Source organism: Hippoglossus stenolepis, chromosome 11 (genome assembly GCF_022539355.2).
Source record: "Hippoglossus stenolepis isolate QCI-W04-F060 chromosome 11, HSTE1.2, whole genome shotgun sequence".
Lineage (NCBI taxonomy): Eukaryota > Metazoa > Chordata > Actinopteri > Pleuronectiformes > Pleuronectidae > Hippoglossus > Hippoglossus stenolepis.
Genome location: NC_061493.1, coordinates 16,987,491 through 17,006,142, shown reverse-complemented (window position 1 = coordinate 17,006,142; position 18,652 = coordinate 16,987,491). Strand labels below are relative to the sequence as shown.

Sequence of the window (18,652 nt, the reverse complement as noted above, 5' to 3'; positions counted from 1 at the left end):
TATCTCTGCTCATTTCACAATCTGAACCATGTGATTACATAGTTATAGATTAGTGGGATAAGTGTTTTATGTGCCATAATGATCTGTGATATTTTTAATCATGTGCTTAAAAGTTGTTTAATATTAAGCACTGCATCGCCTGAGGACTCAATAACTGAGAGAAATCGGTCAGAGGGAATTACCAGGAGACATTTGCTCTCTTTCCTTCAAATCATTTGCTAAAATATCTATGAAATCAATCTCAGAATATGCGCACCACAACAAAAAAAATTAAGAGAAGCCAAAGAAAGCCAATGTGTACATATGGCAAGGTTTGTGGTCATGAAGCAGGCAATTAACCCTTTGCCCTCGGACAAATGAATCCAATGGGAAATCTGAAATCCTTAGAGACAAGACCCCTTCGATCATCCTGCACAATATCTTTGTACTTTTTCCCAAAAGAGCAATTATGAGGTGCATGAATCAGAATGCCGGCCACTTTGCCCTCTCTTCCTCATCATATCCTGCCTGCAGCTAGCTGAAAATAGCCTTGTGTTATATCACACGAGTGTCGTAGGTTGATGGAGAGCGTGCTCTAATATTACCTTGCAGGAGCTGAAACAGGGTTGCCCCTGCACCAACAGTGCCCCTGAACCCTCACAGCCAGGCCAGAGAAGATCCCAGCATCCATTAGGGAGCTATACAGTGATAAGGGTCATTGTGCATGGCCACAGCAGAGTTTACCAGGGCGTTGAGGAGAGGAGAGACGGCTGGTAGGAAATGAGCCTGAGATTTACTCTGCAGCTGAATAAAACACCTGGGATTGAATGCAGAGGAGAGAGTGAGAGGATTATTAATCACAGGCTGGGGACAGGGCAGTGCATGCATCTCAACAACACTGCCTGAGTTCTGTGTTAATGCACTTGCAGCACTTCTTTACTGAGCGGATACATGGGAAGGACGCTAAAATAAAATCAACTAGCAGGGCACTCAGAGAACGCATATGACCGCCAAGGCTAACTCGACACTTAATCACCATATATTGCAAAGACATCTAGCACTCTACACTTTCCTCTATGAGAAATTTACAAGGCAGTGAAAATGTTGGAAATTATTCTCATAAGAATACTGGATCCACACCAAAATTCCATGGGTTCTTCCTTGGGTCATATCCCACACCTCCACAAACTTTCATGTAAATCGGTTGAGTAACTTTTGTGTATTCCTGCTAACCAACAAACAAACATAGGCCCAAGACACTACATTAGAATTCACTTGATCTGGATTTGGATCTGCACTGAGTTGCACACACGCAAAAATGTCAGTCCCTTAAACATGTACGATTTTTTTTCATCATCCGTTAAGTAAACGTACTTAAGAGTTAAGCCTGTGATGTAACAAATGAATATAAACAAATAAATAACCTGCTGGTGTTTTCAGGGTGATCTAGGTTGTAGTTCAGTGTTAAAATGTCAAACAGAAAGCTTGTATTACAAAGAGGATTCCTGGAAATGGATGGAAGCAGGCAACAGGGAGCTGTCTTAAAAGATGAAAGCAAGTTGCATTGTGGGAATTCTAGGATGTACTACTTCTGGAGCCTGCATTACAAGACATAATGGGATGAAAAAAACATGGAAGTTTGAATGTATATTATTACTCTTTAAAGAAAGCACAAATAAATTTAGAAGTCATTTTTATTACATTCATAAATTTCCAACAACAATCGCATGGCTCTAACGTCATATGTTCACAACCCACAACAACGATGGTAAACATGAGGTAGATCACCCGGACACCAAAACTACTGATGGGCTGTACACGGTCATTAAACGTATTTCAGTGAAGATTGTGAGAGCAAGTTGCATATTAAGTGTTAAATTATCAAAAAGAAGAGAAAAGATACATTCTATGGACCATTGCAGTTTGACAAAAGGTTTTGATCACCAGTCTCATATTTCGAGAAGCAATTCTGAGGGATTGGGGAACTTAATTTAATTGTTTTGCTCATATGAGATTTTTTCTTTTTTTTCTGCTGGCAACTTGTATAGTGCAAGTTCACATTTCCTCCCCCTCCCCCCTCTGACATTCAGTAAATCTACGCATCATTCTTTGGGTCTTGTGCAAAGCCTTCACGTGGATGGTTTCTTGAGGAGGTCACGCTCCCTCGGTTCAAGCGAGCTCGGCATGCAATCAAAAATTACACTTCAATATGATTATCAGTCCAAAATGCTCGTCAAATAAATAAGAATCCCTCGTGGACTTGACTTTCATTTTCAAACAAAAAACGACCCAACAACAAGAACAGGGAGGGATACAGACATATGGTTCAGGACACATCTAGGTAGATTATTCTTGCCTTTACAACACAACATAAAATGCAGAAAGACATTTTTGACCAAAATATACTGGCAAAAGTTACACGAGACTTAAAAAAAAAAACATCAGTAACCCTCAGCGGTTAAGGGGGTGCCACAATATATTAATAATGTAAACAAAGCTTTAAACAGTACAGTAGTCTGAAATCCAAGTCTTTCGTTCACTCTGACATCTCTTCTCCTCACAGCTCAATGGTTTCTTCATTCTCATTGATCCGAAAAAAATGCGTAAAACTGAGCAGCGACGGTGCGAGACGTCACTTAAGGCATATTCTTTGGACAACCCTGTGCAGAAAAATACTCTTTTCTCTTTAAACATTCGACTTTCAAGTATATATGTATAATTGACCTGGTCGGGTGCTTTTGACAGTGTGTACCCTTTTCTTTGATTATACCTCCGCCACGGACGTTATGTTTGATTGTAAACAAGATTACAGAAACTGAACGGATTCACCATGAAACTTGGTGAAAGGATGCAGGGTCAGAGAAGAACCCATAATATTTTATTGCGCATTCGAATCAGGTGGCGTTTTCACTTTCTTTCTTTGACATTGCAGTATTTTTAAACATTTACAACCTTTTCCCAGGTAATAAATCAAGGATCTGGCACATTCAGGGGACTGATATCTATGAGTGTGTGATATTTGGTGCAGCTTGATTGTATTTAAGGGGACTGTTGGGCCTTGGCGGAGGTATGCCATTACCCTTTGTCTCTGCCTGGGAGGGGGGGGGGTTACCATTTTAAGGTACATGAATGACAACACAAGGTGAAATCCCCAGCAGACAGTAGCAGGTTTTTGGCAGTGAAGAGGCTTTTTATATTGCATTTGCTGACTTTATCTGATTATGCTTAAAATACCCAATATTAAAGCCAGTAAATACTTTTTAATGCAAAATATGTGACATATGGAATAAAGCTTCATGCTGCACCATCTGATTGACTCTGTTTTGGAGAGCAGACCTGCTTTGTGAGTGATCCCTAAGGTAACATTACTGCCCTGCCTCCTTGAAAGGACACAACTTGTATTCTTCTGTTGTGAATTTATTCTATTGGAGGAAATCATTTGGAAAATACCGTCACACTCACTCTGCCATAGCTCCTTGTCAGAGGGTTATTGGTGCCATGGACACATTTTAGAGGCACACGAGATTAAGAGTTTGCACTTGGCTTAAATAGATTTTCTGTTTGCATTACACTGGTGGGATGGTAGGATCTGATACTCAAGATGATCAAAATCCAAAGCAGGCCAACCTGTGTTTGGGCTGATTTTTCAATATGAGATGATCTTCGTGGAGTTTGAGAGGCAGAGCAGGTGAGAAGGGACAAGGACAAGGTGCAGTGGAGGATTTCTTTGGTGCCAGCATACATACGTTAATGCCAAAAATACACTGTGAACAAGGAGAAAAAGCTTCAACCCCTTTTTTGGCAACCACCCTTGGATCTCCCTTAAAAACCCTGAGATAAACACTTTATGTCCTGGACGGGACGCACTGTAGTCACAGTCCATGTACACATACAATCTTCAAATAGTCACATTATCCATCGAACAGCGTCCATTTTTGCCAAATACAACAACGAAAAACAAATCAAGTTCAGTTTCAGCTGTGGGTTTTTTCCGCCCACAGCAAAGTCAGTGAAACACAAGCTCAAGTCGAGACAAGTTCAGCTACAAGCAAGAGTTAAAAACATGTACCGGCCCCTCTCCAGAGCCAGGCATAGTGCACTGTGGGAGCACAGATGAAGAAAAGCCACATCAGGCCGCCAATGCGTCCACAACCTCAGGTCTCGTGCTACAGCAAATCCTCCAATCGGACTGCTGGTTGGGAATCAAATCTACCCTCATCTCTGATTGTGCTTCTGCAGCTGACTCGAGCATGTTCACAGGCTCAAACATGGCGGCCGGTCAGGAAGTAGAGCGGCCGGTCCTCGCTGCAGTTGGCTGTCTGAAACTCGTCGCGCAGCCGGAACTGCCACTCGTCCTCCAGCTCGAGCCGGACGATGGTCTGACGCAGGGAATTCCGGTCCTGACAGATCACACAGAGGGTGGCACCTGTGGACATAGAGTAGGGTCAGAAACGTCCGATAGTAGAATGTGCAGATCAAACTAGAATGCTAGTTGCTTGTTAAACCCACCAGGGGCCATCTCAATACCAACAGACTGCAGAGGAACTGGTGTGAACTAAGGGCTCACCTTTGAGGAAGCGGAATTTCCTGAGAAATCCCGAGACGACGAAGGAGTCACAGAGGTAAAGCAGAAGGCCACTGAACACCAGGCCCTGATGGTTCAGGTTGGTGGAGTGTGGACGAGAGTTGAAGTAGCACACGGAAATCTGCGACAAAAGATAAGACAAAAGCAACTAATGAAACTTGAACTGTATCCATTTTTTAGGTCAGAATTAATGAAATAATCTTCATGAAACCCTAACAATGCCTGTTTGGAGTTTTTAGGTGCATCTTTATGAGCTAATTTAAAGATTGTGTGATGTGGAACTGGGCCTCATGATTTATTCCCATTACAGGAGAAACAAAGGAAATGTGCATAGGTGTGCAGAGTGTGAACACGTCATCTGTACTAATGTAGAGTACAAATGTGCATCGTCTGCATTCCCTGTTTGCACATGTGCCTGGATGCAGGTCACAATGTCCTTAAGCAGAACAGATGGTGAAATCAGGCAAAATGCTTCTGGGTGTTAAGAGAATTCTTCCGGCCTGTGAGATCATTCGAAAACAAACTCAGCAGGTTTAGTGTTAACCCCAGAAACAGTTTGTTCAAATAAATCAAATTCAGCATGTGTTCTGGCTGTTAACACTTCCTGTAGGTTTAAGTTGAAGGGATGATGCTGACAGTCTTTTCTCTTCCCTTCAAACTGCGACCTCCTGTGAGCTCTTACCTCCGGGCTGATGTTGAGGTAGCTGTCGATGGACAGAACTGGGTTGCTTCTGTTTTGAACAGCCTTTGGAAACAGTCTGTGGCTGCAGCTCTGCAGGAACCTTTCCAGCAGGAACTGGGCCGGGGCATCTAGGAGGGTCTGTTCGCTGTCTGGGGCGCAGACGTACTGGGACGGGCTGATTGGGGCGGGGTTTTCTATTTCCTGGAGAGAGGGAGAAAGTAGTTCAGTGATCGGATTGTTGTTTCATTTTGTTAGAAGATAAAATAAAACCTGAGAAATGTTGCATCACGTACCATGAGTTTAGGTTTGACCAGGAAGTCTTTGTTCCTGCCAGTTGGAATGTGTTTCTTCATCAGGCTGAAGTAGTTGAAGCGACACAGCAGCAGCCCACTGCTGTTCACCCTTAGATTAAAGTCCACCTCCTCACAGCTATACCTGCATGAAAAACAGCAACACCAAAAACATCAAGACACCGCACACATCGGTGGAGGCGCAGGTGAGACTCTCTGTTGCTAACTTACCGATTAAGGTCATACTGGACATTCTGCGTCAGGTCCACGTTGAGCATGACAAAGTCGTGGAGATGACACCGACTGAAGGGGTGGCTGGGAGACCTGCGAGCCAGGCTGCTGCTCCACTTGCGAGTGCCGCACATGGCGTACAGGGAGATCTTCGGCGTGCCCTCCATGTGCTGCAGCACCGTCTTCAGAGACACGTTGATGAGGGCGGAACTTCCATCGGATGACTCACTACGAGAGAGGGTACACAAACTTGAGAATGTATTGTAGGATAAAACCGTTTAATTAGAAACACTGCACTATGGTTGGGTGCCTCTGCCAGTTTTTGGGTCTCTCGCGTGTCACCGTGACTTTTGTCCTTTAACCTTCGTCCACCAAAATCCAATCAGTTCATCCTTGAGTCCAATTAAATGTTTGTGCCAAATTTGAAGAAATCCCTCATTGTTGTGAAATCATGTTCACAACAATGGGAGGGACAGAAACGGAGGCATAAAAATCTGGGTTTTATCCATATATTAAAATCACAAACAATCAGTACCTGCAGTCCGCTGACTGGTGGACGTTCCACAGCACGCAGGAGTCGTCCATCATGACGATGAACGGCCACACATCTTGCCTCTTGACACCTTGCTCCTCTAGTCGGTTTCTCTCCAGCTCCAGGTTGTGGTACGACAGCTCTTTGATCATAAAGCGAGCAGCACCTGAAAACAGACGGGATCTCATGCATCAACATCAACAACAGCACTTTCTCAATGTATTCTTTTTAATTCCCACTTTGTCCCTCGACCAGAAGCCGGAGCTACAGGAGGCAATAAACTGTGAATAACCAAATATAAAAGCTGAATTCTGACATTTCAACGTGTGTGTACATTTTACAAGTTTACAAGTGAACTCTTTCAGTTGCTGCAAGTCAGGGCTGTGCAGAAATGGATCTATTCTACCAACATATATTTCATGCGGCCACGTTGACACTGAGGGTCAACACAAAGAACAAGGGTCCATGAAACCCACTGAACCCTTTGCTGTCGATCATAGAGCAGTTTAATGGCCCTCTTGACACCTGATTGGCTGATTCACAAATCAGACTATTGCTCTGCCACATGTTTTCATGTGTGATGCCTCTCTCCAGTTGGTTAGAAGAAAAATGGACTTCTCACCTACTAACTGTAAAACTTTACAGTTAGTTATCAGCAGGGAGATAAGTTGTATGGTGATGTAGACTTTAAGGAACAGAGAGGAGTTTTTGACCACTAGTAGCGCTATTGAGCAATATCTTTATAATGCGAGAACAAGGAAATGCAGGTCGGGAAGATTGACAATATTCATGTATTTTGATGAGAAGCATTTAAACTATTTAGATGTACAATTTTAAATGAAACATTTTACTTTATTCAAGTCGACTTTTAAATAGCAGTAAAACACTGGACATGTCATTTATTGTGGTTGTGTAAAGTGTTAAATTAAGTTTATTAAAGCCACTACTTGTACTATAGGATCTGTCTAATAATCCTGATGGTATACGCTTGTTGTTTGTGCTTAACCTTCCTGCACATAGTTAGGATTTCCCAGTAAGTTGCTCACCAACTCCAGCGTGGTTGAACATGGCCGGCAGGACGAGCAGGATGTGGTTGGGCCAGTACTTCCTGTAGTGCGGCATCTCGCACTGCTTCACCACCAGGATGTGCACATGGGTGGCGCCCTCCATGGCGTGAAAGATGTTGAGCAGGCCGTGCTCTTGGTTTCCAGTGGTCGGCGTGAAGATCGGACTCTTCAGCAGATCGGGATTCTACGCACGGAAAATTTGAGAGGAACCTTAAACTTCAAGCATGAAGAGAAAACACAGGCCCACCCTCTCTGTTTGGATGTTTGTATTTACAGTGGGCTCATACATGGGGAGGTGAACTGACCTTGCCGGAGACCAGAGGCAGGCACATGCTCTCCAGGTGGCTGCCCTGCTGACTGAAGACAAAGTGCTGCTCCTTGGCTTTGGGAATGACGAACTGGAGCTGGACCTCCTCCCCGAGCATGGACGAGCAGAAGGTGAAGGCATGAAAGGTGCACTCCGACAGCTACAACACAAACACACACACACCCAAACATATGCATTATTAACACAGAGTGATTACCATCAGAGCCCAAAAGAGTAAAAAGCTTTCGAGTGTCAAAGCATTTTGACAGGTCTGGATATATTGTATAAGCAGTTGAGTGCCTCAGATGTTTGGTCTGAGGACGTCACTCACCTGCATGGCGGGGCCCGCTTCACAGTAGTGGTGACACTGTTCGCAGTGGTGAAATGCATTGTGGGCGGCGAACCTGCTCAGACGTATGGACTTGGTCTCTCGCTTGGCTGGCGTTTGGCTCTCGCCTTCCTGATTAAAATCTGCAGGCGCACATATAAATAACCCAACATGCATCGTCAGTATTTATATCTGCAATGGTAGATTGTAAAGTTGATTTGAAGTGCTGCTGTTGAGTGTTTGCATATTTCTGTTGACCTTGTAAGACCTTTGGCATCTTATGAGAGAATACAGGGCTGGCCTCCTTGAACTTAGGGTCTCGGGGGTAAGGGTCAAAGGGCAGCTTTCGAACCTCCTCAATGTCGGGCCACTGGGTGTTTCCTGGAGTCGTGACCTCTGAGGTTTCTGAACATGAGAAAAAGGTGAGCGGATGACGATTAAAACTAAATCAGAACTATTGAAAAGACACATCTGTCATTATCTGCTATCAAAATGATCCTTACCCTCCTCTTCGTCCTCTTCCTCATCATACACATCAACCTCCAACAGTCTGATGAGCATCCGAAACAGGATGCGGAGAAACTGCAGGTAGGCTCCGGTTTTACCCACCTAGCAAAGGACAAAAAAGTAAGTATGAATTGCCTGTATACACACATCTAGAGTTTGTCTGTCAATTGTCTAGTAATTACATTAATTCACTGATTCAATCTGTCACATGATTCGGGGGAAGTAGTACTTTACCTGAGGGGGTCCACTGAGTAACAAACGTCGTGGATGCGGCACAGTCGGAGCTTCATAATCGGCATGATGCTGCCTGGTGATGGTCCACTGGCGGTAGTACGTGCTCTGCTCTGCCCCCTGCAGGTTTTGAGTAATAAGGGGCCTCAGTGGGCTGCTCCACGCCACATCTGCGTGAGGCAGCAGGGAGTAGGAGCTCAGCTGACTCCCCAACTCGCCCGCCAGCAGGTTGTACGCCGCCCGGGACATGATGACGGTCCGTGGTGACACTCGAGTGGGCTTGGGTTCTCGGCTGCACTGCGTGGATTGGCTGGGCCTCTGGGTGGAGGAGGACGATGGGGAGGGGGAGGAAGAAGAGGAGCTGGAGCAAAGGGAAGGAGGGGCCTTGGAGGCTTTGGTGGGGTTCGTAGAGAACTGGCTTCCCAGGGAATCGCACTCCTGCTTAAACCCTTGTGTCATGGTGCCGATGTCTGAGATAGCAGGACCTTCAGGGAGGCAGGTGGAGGGTTTCTGGAATGAGTCGGCAACATCAGATGAACTGACTCCGTTCTCTGCCAAAGAACCTGAGTGAAGACATGGAAAGAATAAGACGTGAAACATTGTAAAAAGTTAAAATGCTAATATTCAGTATCTCGTGAGGTTAGAGACTCACCTGAAGTTCTGGTTGCCGCGCTGCCGTTGCTCTGAGGTCTTTCCAGCTCATCTCCGTCATTCAGGCTGGTGGCGGCCTTTTCTACGTCGGACTCCCGGGGGGCTTTGACCTTCTTGGGCTCCTGGACAACACCCATGGACACATGAGTGCAGGCCAGACCCACCTCCTGCTCCAGGGCCGTACGGGTCAGGTAGCTGGAGTCTATCAGACGAAGGTCACTGTATTTCAGAGACCTGGGAGAGCATGGAGAAGAAGATTGTTACTGAGAAAATGAATAAAAATTTGTAAATCTTGTGGCCATGTTTGATGAGCTGTGGGGTTATTGTGAAGTCTGACTCTACCTGGGGAACGTCTCTCCAAGAGGGTCTTTCCCTGTGAGGATGACGATGCAGGGCAGCCCTTCCAGATCCTCGTAGGTGTGAGGAACCCAGTCCTCGTTCTCACAGCCTCGCCACGCCTGCAGCAAAACACAAAGATTACGTAGTGTTTAGTTTAGATTCAACTTTATTATCAATGCACAAAGTACAAGTACAACGAAATGCAGTTTAAATACATTTTAATGGCATGGATGGGGATTGAACCCATGTTCTTTGATTTACAAGTACATTGCCTTATCACTTACTACAATGTCATTTTAATAGCCAGCCATTTAAAACTAGCCCAATAATGCCAAAATAATCCAATATCCTCATTTTGATGTATTGGTGAAGGAAAGAATAAAGTCTAAACATATATCTGCAGGGTTTCAGTTGATCGTGGTGGTTAAAATAAGGTTGGATACTGATGTCAATATTCTGAAAAAAATTATCTAAATAAATAAATTCAAAGGAAAACGTCAATTCCCTGATAATTACTTCATACTTCTATTTAAAATCTCTTTTCACATGGATGGGATTTCCTAAATATCATCTTGCTCGAATAAGCCAGAGTCCCTATATTATTTAATAGAAAACACAATTAAAACATTCTCACCCTGAGACGACTGGTGAAGTTTCGGTGCAGGTTGAGTTCGGAGGCCGGACTCCCCAGCAGCACGGCGAAGCACAGCTGGAGCCCCAGCTTATCCCTCACGTCCTCCAGTCGTTCCCGGGCCAGCATCGCCAGCTGCAGCGAGGGGACGCGGACCAGCAGCATGTGGCCCCGCCCCTGGGAGCCCTCTCTGCTCGGGGCGTTGATCAGGTCCTCCACCATGGCCAGAGTCTCCGGGGTGATGTGGTCCCTCAGGGACGGGGAGGAGGTCAGAGCCATCATGGCCTCGGTGTACTGCTGAATCAGCAGGTAGCTGCGGATCACCATGCTGTGTAGGTGCGGATGTCTGGGACAACAAATGGGATTGTTGTTTTTATTTTAGAGCTTTTCAGGTGTTTATGTTGTTTCTCATAATCAACAATACAATTCAGATATTTTTAAGTTTCTGAAAATGAGGCATTTGACAAAAGAGAAGCTGTGCAAACGTTTTTTGTAGCTGTGTGAAAGATCTACTGCTGGATGACGAAAGCTTCTCTGCACTGTTGACCTCACACTGACCTTTCCAGCAGAGTGTGGACCATCTTCTCAAATGCATCATCACAGCGCAGAATGGGACTGGCCACGCCCCACTGCAGGGAGCTGCTGTAGTCCCTCAGACCAAAGTAGACCAGCTCGTGGGCCGACTGCTCTCCCTGCTGGAGGAAAAGTGTACATGGCTGAGTGTTTGTGGTAGAATGCATCCAGAAGAACGAGGCCCAAAGTGCCCATAGTTTAAACTTCTTAATTTAAATGTTGTCAATTCAAGTTGTCATCAAAATCACTGGTTACAAACCTAATCGGCTTGTGACCGCTTAAAGTGTCAATGGTAATGTTCATGTGTTGGGAGCAGGTCAGAAGTAAAAGTACGTATTTGAGTATTTTTTTATATCACTGAAGGGATATAATTTTCCAATAATTCACAAAAAAAAGTAAAAAATTAAAAGAAACAAACCAAATTCTGTCCAGATTTTTTTAGCTTTCTCGTATTATTACCATTTAATTACTATTAATTTTGTAAATAGTGTGATTCATGGATTTATTCTTATATAATAACATGTTTTGTTGCTGTGAAACCAGAATGTACATGTAAGTAAATAATGTTTTATACTTTTAATAATGGACATTGTTGATGACAATATTATGTGTTGAATGTAAACACTAATAATTTGTTTGATTATATTGTTATTATTATTCTTATTCGTATTCTTCTTCTTATTATAGTACTAAATATAATGTTCAATTAATTGAAGCCATCACTTATATGGTTTTAAAGACTCTATGGCTCCATGTGGTTGTAATGTGACAGATGTATTATCAGCATAACATAACATCTCTCATTTATTATCTGATGTTAAAGTGAAGATCCAGCCCCTCTTCCTGTTGATGTGAGTGCATTTTGTTCCACCAGGTGGAGTAGCTACACCACTTCAGTTACGAATGAGCCTCTGTGAGATATGACGAAGTTATGATTTGACGACATTTACAATAACAATATGCCAAAAAAAGCTTTTATACCAACAAAACTTTTTACAGTTGTTTGATTTTTCAGTCATATTTCTAATTCCACTGAAACCCTTTAACTTCATAAGTCAGGAGGTTTCTTCTGTGTAAAGTGAAAACGCTCACCAGACTTCTGCTGGACGGCCAGTGGACCTCGTTGTGGATGCTGATGCGGGACTGACGCGTCTGCTGCGTGTGTGGGAAGCAGCTGACCTGCAGGACCAACAGGTTCATGGCATCGAGGACTTCCTGGCAGTTCACCACCCGGTCAGCCAGACCTTGCAGCTCGCCATGGCACACAGACCCAGACAGAGCACTGCAGATAGAGAGAGGGGGGTGATTGTTGGATATTTTAGGCTCCTGCACATATTCTACCATTTTAATAAAATGTTTGGTTTTTTGGTTCATTCTTGAGGAAAATGCTCTTGAAAACAGGAAGTGATCTATTTTATGCTTCTGCCAGAAAAAACATCAGTTTGCTCATAAAATACACAGAAGATCTTGGCAGGAGCAGCAACAGCTTCCATCTTTGAACGGAGAAACAAAAGCTCACAATTGTCAAACTGCATCAACCGTAAATGCACAGGGGTCTCAAATGAGGTGGCCTACATTTCTCCACAATTCAAAGATTTCCTGTGTTTGTTTTCACTTGCTTGCAGCTGTTCTCCTCTCTCCACTATGAACGGAACAAGGTTCATGTTCGCAGCCACAACAGTTCATATTTTCAAACAGCCGCAGATTATCAACGGAGCAAAACAAGGTCGGTCTGGGGTCGGCGTACCTTGTGAGGTCGACGTGCGAGTTGTCGTGAATGAGGACAAACAGCGTGTAGGGGTTCTGTTTGACTTTCCTCATGAAGGCCTCCATCTTGGCGTGAACGTCATTGTCCAGACGCACCACGTACTTGTCTGACTTCTGAAAGGCTGAGGAGGTGTCCTCGATTCCCAGGTCCACAAGCACTCCTGAGGAAAAACACACAACGAACCACGAATGACGACACAACTCATCTTTTGAACATTAAAGTGTACTCACAACCTCATGAGACAACACTGGAATTGAAAGTTCTTAACACGGACCTGATTGTCGGATGCGCTGTGCCGTCTGGTGCACCAGAATGTGAGAGGGCGGGACCAAAACCAGGAAGTCCACTTTACAGAAGCGACCCAGGTCGAGGTTCTGGGTCCCCGAGTCTGCGATGGAGCAGACTTGAGAGAGGAGGCTGCGAGCCACAGTCAGCTGGGTCGGGTAGATCTGGAACACCTTACCCAGGAGCTCTGCTGCTGGGAAACACAGAGGAAAACGTTAACAGAATCACAATAGTTGTCGATCGAATGTGACAGAATTACAATAAGAATTACTCTTATTGTCAAAACAAGAGTGATACAGATATTTAACATGAGGAGTATATTTATCTCAATGACGAAAAGCAGCATAGTTTGTACCAGACTTTTTAGTTTAGTCTGAATCAAAATAACAGGCGTTAGAGGTGCTTTGGAGCAAGGTGTTTACTTAGTGTTTGGTCTTTGCCTCATAATTTAGTTTCCTCTGTTGCACAGAGGACATATTTGCAGAATGAACCATAACTATGGACTGAGGGATATAACCGATGTCCAATATAAACAGATTGTTTTGGAGTCCCTGGCTACTGGGCTGATTAGTTGAGTTTACCTCTGTCTGAGGGCGGTGACATGCTGGCAGCCTCCTGCGAGTGGATGTGGTCAGTGACATCCCCCTGAAAGGGCTGGATGACCTGTCCCTTCCGTCGACGCTGGTATCGCACCAGCTGCTTGTCCAGATTGTCCCCTGAAAACAACCGGTCACCATAGTTACACAAAGACACGCAGGCGGGGATGCAAGGTACGGCTGCAACCAGATATTCCCTTTTTCCTTATTCATTGTACATTCAACACACATTGGTTTTAGTTTATTCTATTTAGCCCTTTTATTAAAATATCTACAGTTTTAAAGGTGTGTCATGACAACAGACTGTTACACAAGGTTTCACTGCATAAAATAAAAAAACGCACAATGATGTTTATTATGTGCAGAACTCACCTAATGATGTGGTTTTGAAGTGAGACGCCAGGACGCTGACTTTCCCTGTGATGAGCTCATAGCTGATTTCCTTCAGGAACTCGTTAGTCGTCAGCATTCCTTCAGCTAAGGCCCGTGCTTGGTACTTTCCTGCGTTCAACAGATAGTTTTAGATTTAGTTATTGAAAATGTAAAAAACATTGCAGAACTTAGTCGAGATCATAAGGAAGTAGCAGCAGAACTCACCCAAAACGAGCACACAGAACTCACTGGTGCTCATTTTCGAGGCACATATGATGACCACATAGGTGGGCAGGCACTGCTGGGGGTGGGGGCCCTCGCTGAGAGTGCGCAGTGACTCCGAGATGCCCTCTCCCAAAGAGTTGTGGGTGACCACGACTTGGACGCTTCCCCCGGAGACGCTGGCCTCCAGCCGAGCCAACCAGGGCAGCTGGGACAGGGAGATGGCGGGACCCCCAGGACAGCACAGCATGGCCTTCAGGACGATCTGCTCCAGCTCCTCCCGCAGTGGAATCTGATTGGAGCCTGAGGGGAAAATTTGGAATATGAAATCTCACATATACACCTGATACACCTCAGCTGACCTCAGTCGGGATGTAGAAAAGGTCATAAATGGTCGAAGTTAGATATTTGTTTTCGCAGGAGCGTTTAATTGTTTAAACAAGACTTGAGCAACTCACGGCCATCGACCCCACTGCTGAGCTCACAAGCAACATGATGAGTAAAAACACAAAGAGGAGGGATAGATAGAGATGTGAGCTTTTGTGTTTGCTGCTTACTTAAACGTGCAAGATACTGTAAAGTGAGCAGGATCATGGTCTCCACACTGAGCAGCTGATTCCGGTTCAGGCCCAATGTCTCCAGGGTTTTCTCTGTCAGCTGGCTGCTCTTGTAGCAGCTGACCAGCAGGGGGCTCACCACTATATCCCCAACATTCCCATAGAAGTAAGGTAAAGTGCCATGTCCTGAAAAAGAGAGGAAGCCTTCATTAGACAAACCTGAAACGATATCAAGCAATGATAATATTAAGTTTACCGTAAAGAAATTTAACACAAATTTTAAACTAGTTATAATATAAAGTCGATTTTTAGAAAGTCTCAATTTTGGAGTCAAAATATGAGAAACATGACAATTTATTCAAAGTAAAGTGGACACCCGAATATGGTCTGAAAAAAAAGATAAACATTTTAATCCTGCATGAGTGTGATATGTGGCTACAAACTAAATAATGGGATAAAGTGCAGGGATGAGCCTAGAGTTAAAAAAAACTACTCATACCTACACCAATACACTGTCTGACCTCTAAAAATGGCAGATTATCATCAGCTGGATAACTGAATTTTCATTTTGCTTTGTCCTACTCTAGGGGTGAAACAGAATTTGATTCTGTTTTCCTGACACTGATTGAATGAGGTTACGTTGCTGCAGGACAGATCTCTGAATAAAGAATCGTACCGATGAGGATGACAGGGCGAACACCCGAAGAGTTGAGCAGGTTGTCGGGGACGATGACCGTCTCTCCGACCGTGACAGGTTGGGGCTGAATGACTGCAGCTACCTGCGGCTGGGGAGAGGACACTCCTAACACAGCACCTGCATGGAAATGAACATGTTAATATTTGGATAAGAACAGCTAATCTGTTAGACCATAATCATTTTCATATAAACCCTGCATTAATAGTTGTGGCTGTTCTGCTAATGTGCTAATATGTTCTAATCTAATTTATTTGGAATAGTGCTGGTTTATATATAACCGCAATTACATGATGCGGCAGAAACCTTCTTCAATCCTGCAATTTTAAAAAACATTTCTGCTACAAAACTCTCCATCTGTATCTCCATGGAGATGTTCGGTGAATCATCCCTAACGACCAGAGAAAACCAGGGCTGTGCGTACTCTGTCCCCAAACCAGAGGAAGCAAAACAACACAGTCTCTGCTCCGAAAGGCACAGGAACACACTACACGCACACGCACGCACACGCACGCACACGCACGCACACGCACGCACACACACGCACACACACACACACAGAGGGAAATGAACTAAAAAGGAAACATGTGACATATTAAGGGCAATTTAAAATCCGGCTCCCACTGACTCATGTAGAATACATTACAGCTCAAAGACAAGTCCTGACGAGGTTCAGGAACTGACCTGGGGAACAAACGATTGGTCGGATGGCTGGAACGGGGACGGCTGTTGGTGGGACAGGAACTAACGTGGTGGGATGCCAGCTCCGGTGGCGTTTCTTTGGCGGACCCGAGGTCATGACAGAAGATACTGAGGATCACAAACAGACACAGAGAACTACGTTAAAAAAGAAAATGGAGCCAAATGAATGTACAACATGTTGTGTTTCGACAGATACTCTAGTTTTCTCAGAGAAGAGAGAAAGGCTTACATGGAATGTCTCCTATGTCGGCAGAGCGATACCCCTGAGCCTGAGGCCCTAAGGACACCTGGGACGGGCTCAGTAAGGGAGGACGCCCATCGACACCCAGACCGTTAGTGGGCCCGTTCACCCTCAGAGCTGTGGGTACTGGACACACACACATGCACACGTTAACACACTAGAGACAGATAGAACATACACTTAACCCACAGATTGTATTTAAAGATGGACGACATGGAATCTCTCCAAAAGTGAAGCCAAAACGTCTCAATCGCCACCTGGTGGCTGGCTGCAGTAAAGTGCAGTGGATTGATCATAAGTCAGACAAAAAAATGAATAATAATATAATAAAATAAATAGATGATTCATTTTAGTTAGCTCTCATCACACTGATGTTTCACCCAGTGCTATTTTTGTTAAGTTAAGTTTGGTTTTAATTGATTATTTGATGTTATAAAACGGGGTGAAACATCCTGATTGACGGATGAAGCTGACTCAAAAAAAACAACCTTGGAAAATATAATTTAGATTTTGACCTGATGAGGGCGCTAGAGGAAGTTTTATTTAAACACAGTCGTAATAAAGATTGCATCCTTTGATGACAATAAATAAAGAAAATGTAAAAGAAAACTCATCCAGTTGTTGTTGACCAGTCAATGTGGTGGACAAACTGACAAACTGACCAACTGACCAACTGACAAACTGACAAACTGACAGACCCTAATTGCTAATCTGAAATATTTATGTCTAATATTTTACTCAATACATTAATTTTAAATATACTCACAGCTGTAACAGAGAGGGAACAATACATAAATGTGTCAGTACTGACAGCTGCGTACTGATTTCCTATATATGATCGTCTATCGCCGGTGACCCCACTGGACTTTTTCCAATCTCATATTCACTGTGTATGCAATTCACTAAAACATTGATCCGTATGTGTAGTCTTTGCTTGTCAATATCACAACCTTGTAAAGGGGCTAATGGATAGCAAGGCCTTAAAAAGTCATTACAGCATTCCTTCTTTCCGTATTGATTGGTGCGTAAATAAGTGCACACACACACACACAAACACACACACAGTCGCGTGTTGTGTGTACATGTTGTGTGTGTGCGTCTAAAGAGGACGTAGCAGAGCTTAATCTTTGCTCCACGGTCAGCCACAGATCCATCTCCCTTGTGCTGAACCACGTAGAAAACAACCTGTAGCTAAGCAACCTCTTTCAGTGTAAGGGCAAGGCCAGTGAAGTGTCACTCACGAGAAGGCAAAGGCTCATTAGCATCTAAATCTGGACATATGTCACTTTCGAGGCCCGGATGCAACTGGGAGCGTAGGAGTGTGACTAAAATTTATACTTTGTTTTTCATATGATGGATTCAAATGCAGAATTCAATCTAATTGGCAATAATATTCCCCGATGAAACCATGCAAAAGCTACTGCCGTGCTGGAAAAGAGCCTCACCTATTGGGAGAGTCTTGTTTCCAGGTGTGGAGGCCAGAGGTTTGAGGAAGCTGGAGTCTCGGCTGAGGTCCTGACCCCCGAAAAACACAGAGGATGCTTGCGTCGTTCTGGTGGGGGGGGAATCTAGAAATGAAAACAGACGTGTAACGGTGTAAAAACACATATAACACTTAAAAACACTCTCACTGTCCGTGGCGTGGTGTTTCTTTGCACCAGACCGGTTACAAACGTTATGGATTGCTTAAAACTAAAGCCCTAACATCCACCATTCCTCTGAGGGGTCAATTTGGACCAATCGGTCACCTTTGGACTTCATGCTGCTTGTATCAAACTCATGTCAAATGAGCACACGCTCTTCAGACTCCACGTCGGTTGCACAGTACAAACAGGCCCCTGCTCTGCTTTTCATTAATGATTCCAGGATAATTTGGCACGGAGGTTGCGAGGCTGCATGCTACGGTGCACAACCTCTCTCCTCCTGGGCGAGTTTCGGTGACCTAATCTGGGAGCAGGATGTACCTGAAGGTCGCAGTCAGGAGATTCCAGGAAAAAAGAGTATCCCAACAACGAGCCCTGCGGGTCAGCAACCTAACACACTAATGTGTGAGATCTCTGCTGACAGGCTGCTTCCAGGTTCAGAACAAATCAATACCAGAAGCCCAGGAGCCCTTTTTCAATCAAAGAGGGAAGGAGGCCCTGCTGTTGTGACAAGTCAGGGAAGAACATCTACTTGAAGAGAGGCAGAATATTTTTCTCCTGGTCGTATTATTCAGGCTTAAATTCATCACATTGCTGTTTAAGATTCATCCTCTTGTGACAAAAAGTGTAGTGAAATGT

The 18,652-nt window shown here is 44.3% G+C and overlaps 1 protein-coding gene across 4 annotated transcripts in view; it reads right to left on the bottom strand.

The window, feature by feature from the left end:
• Nucleotides 1–1,655: 1,655 nt before the first annotated feature.
• greb1l (GREB1 like retinoic acid receptor coactivator) overlaps nt 1,656–18,652 on the bottom strand; it is a 40,785-nt gene continuing 23,788 nt past the window's right edge. For 2 of the 4 annotated variants that reach the window (XM_035171485.2, XM_035171486.2), the window contains exons 8-34: nt 17,816–17,938; nt 16,359–16,496; nt 16,112–16,237; nt 15,410–15,547; nt 14,734–14,919; nt 14,180–14,479; nt 13,955–14,083; nt 13,568–13,702; nt 12,976–13,179; nt 12,681–12,861; nt 12,026–12,215; nt 10,919–11,055; nt 10,364–10,706; nt 9,733–9,848; nt 9,392–9,624; nt 8,743–9,302; nt 8,505–8,610; nt 8,260–8,406; nt 8,005–8,144; nt 7,672–7,833; nt 7,346–7,550; nt 6,303–6,465; nt 5,768–5,995; nt 5,540–5,681; nt 5,247–5,447; nt 4,547–4,685; nt 1,656–4,405 (exon numbers count right to left, since the gene is read on the bottom strand). In XM_035171485.2, the coding sequence (XP_035027376.1) occupies nt 4,242–4,405; nt 4,547–4,685; nt 5,247–5,447; nt 5,540–5,681; nt 5,768–5,995; nt 6,303–6,465; nt 7,346–7,550; nt 7,672–7,833; nt 8,005–8,144; nt 8,260–8,406; nt 8,505–8,610; nt 8,743–9,302; nt 9,392–9,624; nt 9,733–9,848; nt 10,364–10,706; nt 10,919–11,055; nt 12,026–12,215; nt 12,681–12,861; nt 12,976–13,179; nt 13,568–13,702; nt 13,955–14,083; nt 14,180–14,479; nt 14,734–14,919; nt 15,410–15,547; nt 16,112–16,237; nt 16,359–16,496; nt 17,816–17,938 (5,036 nt within the window). In that variant the 3' untranslated portion in view covers nt 1,656–4,241. The remainder of the gene's footprint in view (nt 4,406–4,546; nt 4,686–5,246; nt 5,448–5,539; nt 5,682–5,767; nt 5,996–6,302; nt 6,466–7,345; nt 7,551–7,671; nt 7,834–8,004; nt 8,145–8,259; nt 8,407–8,504; nt 8,611–8,742; nt 9,303–9,391; nt 9,625–9,732; nt 9,849–10,363; nt 10,707–10,918; nt 11,056–12,025; nt 12,216–12,680; nt 12,862–12,975; nt 13,180–13,567; nt 13,703–13,954; nt 14,084–14,179; nt 14,480–14,733; nt 14,920–15,409; nt 15,548–16,111; nt 16,238–16,358; nt 16,497–17,815; nt 17,939–18,652) is intronic. The other 2 variants (XM_035171488.2, XM_035171487.2) reach the window with 2 other exon arrangements.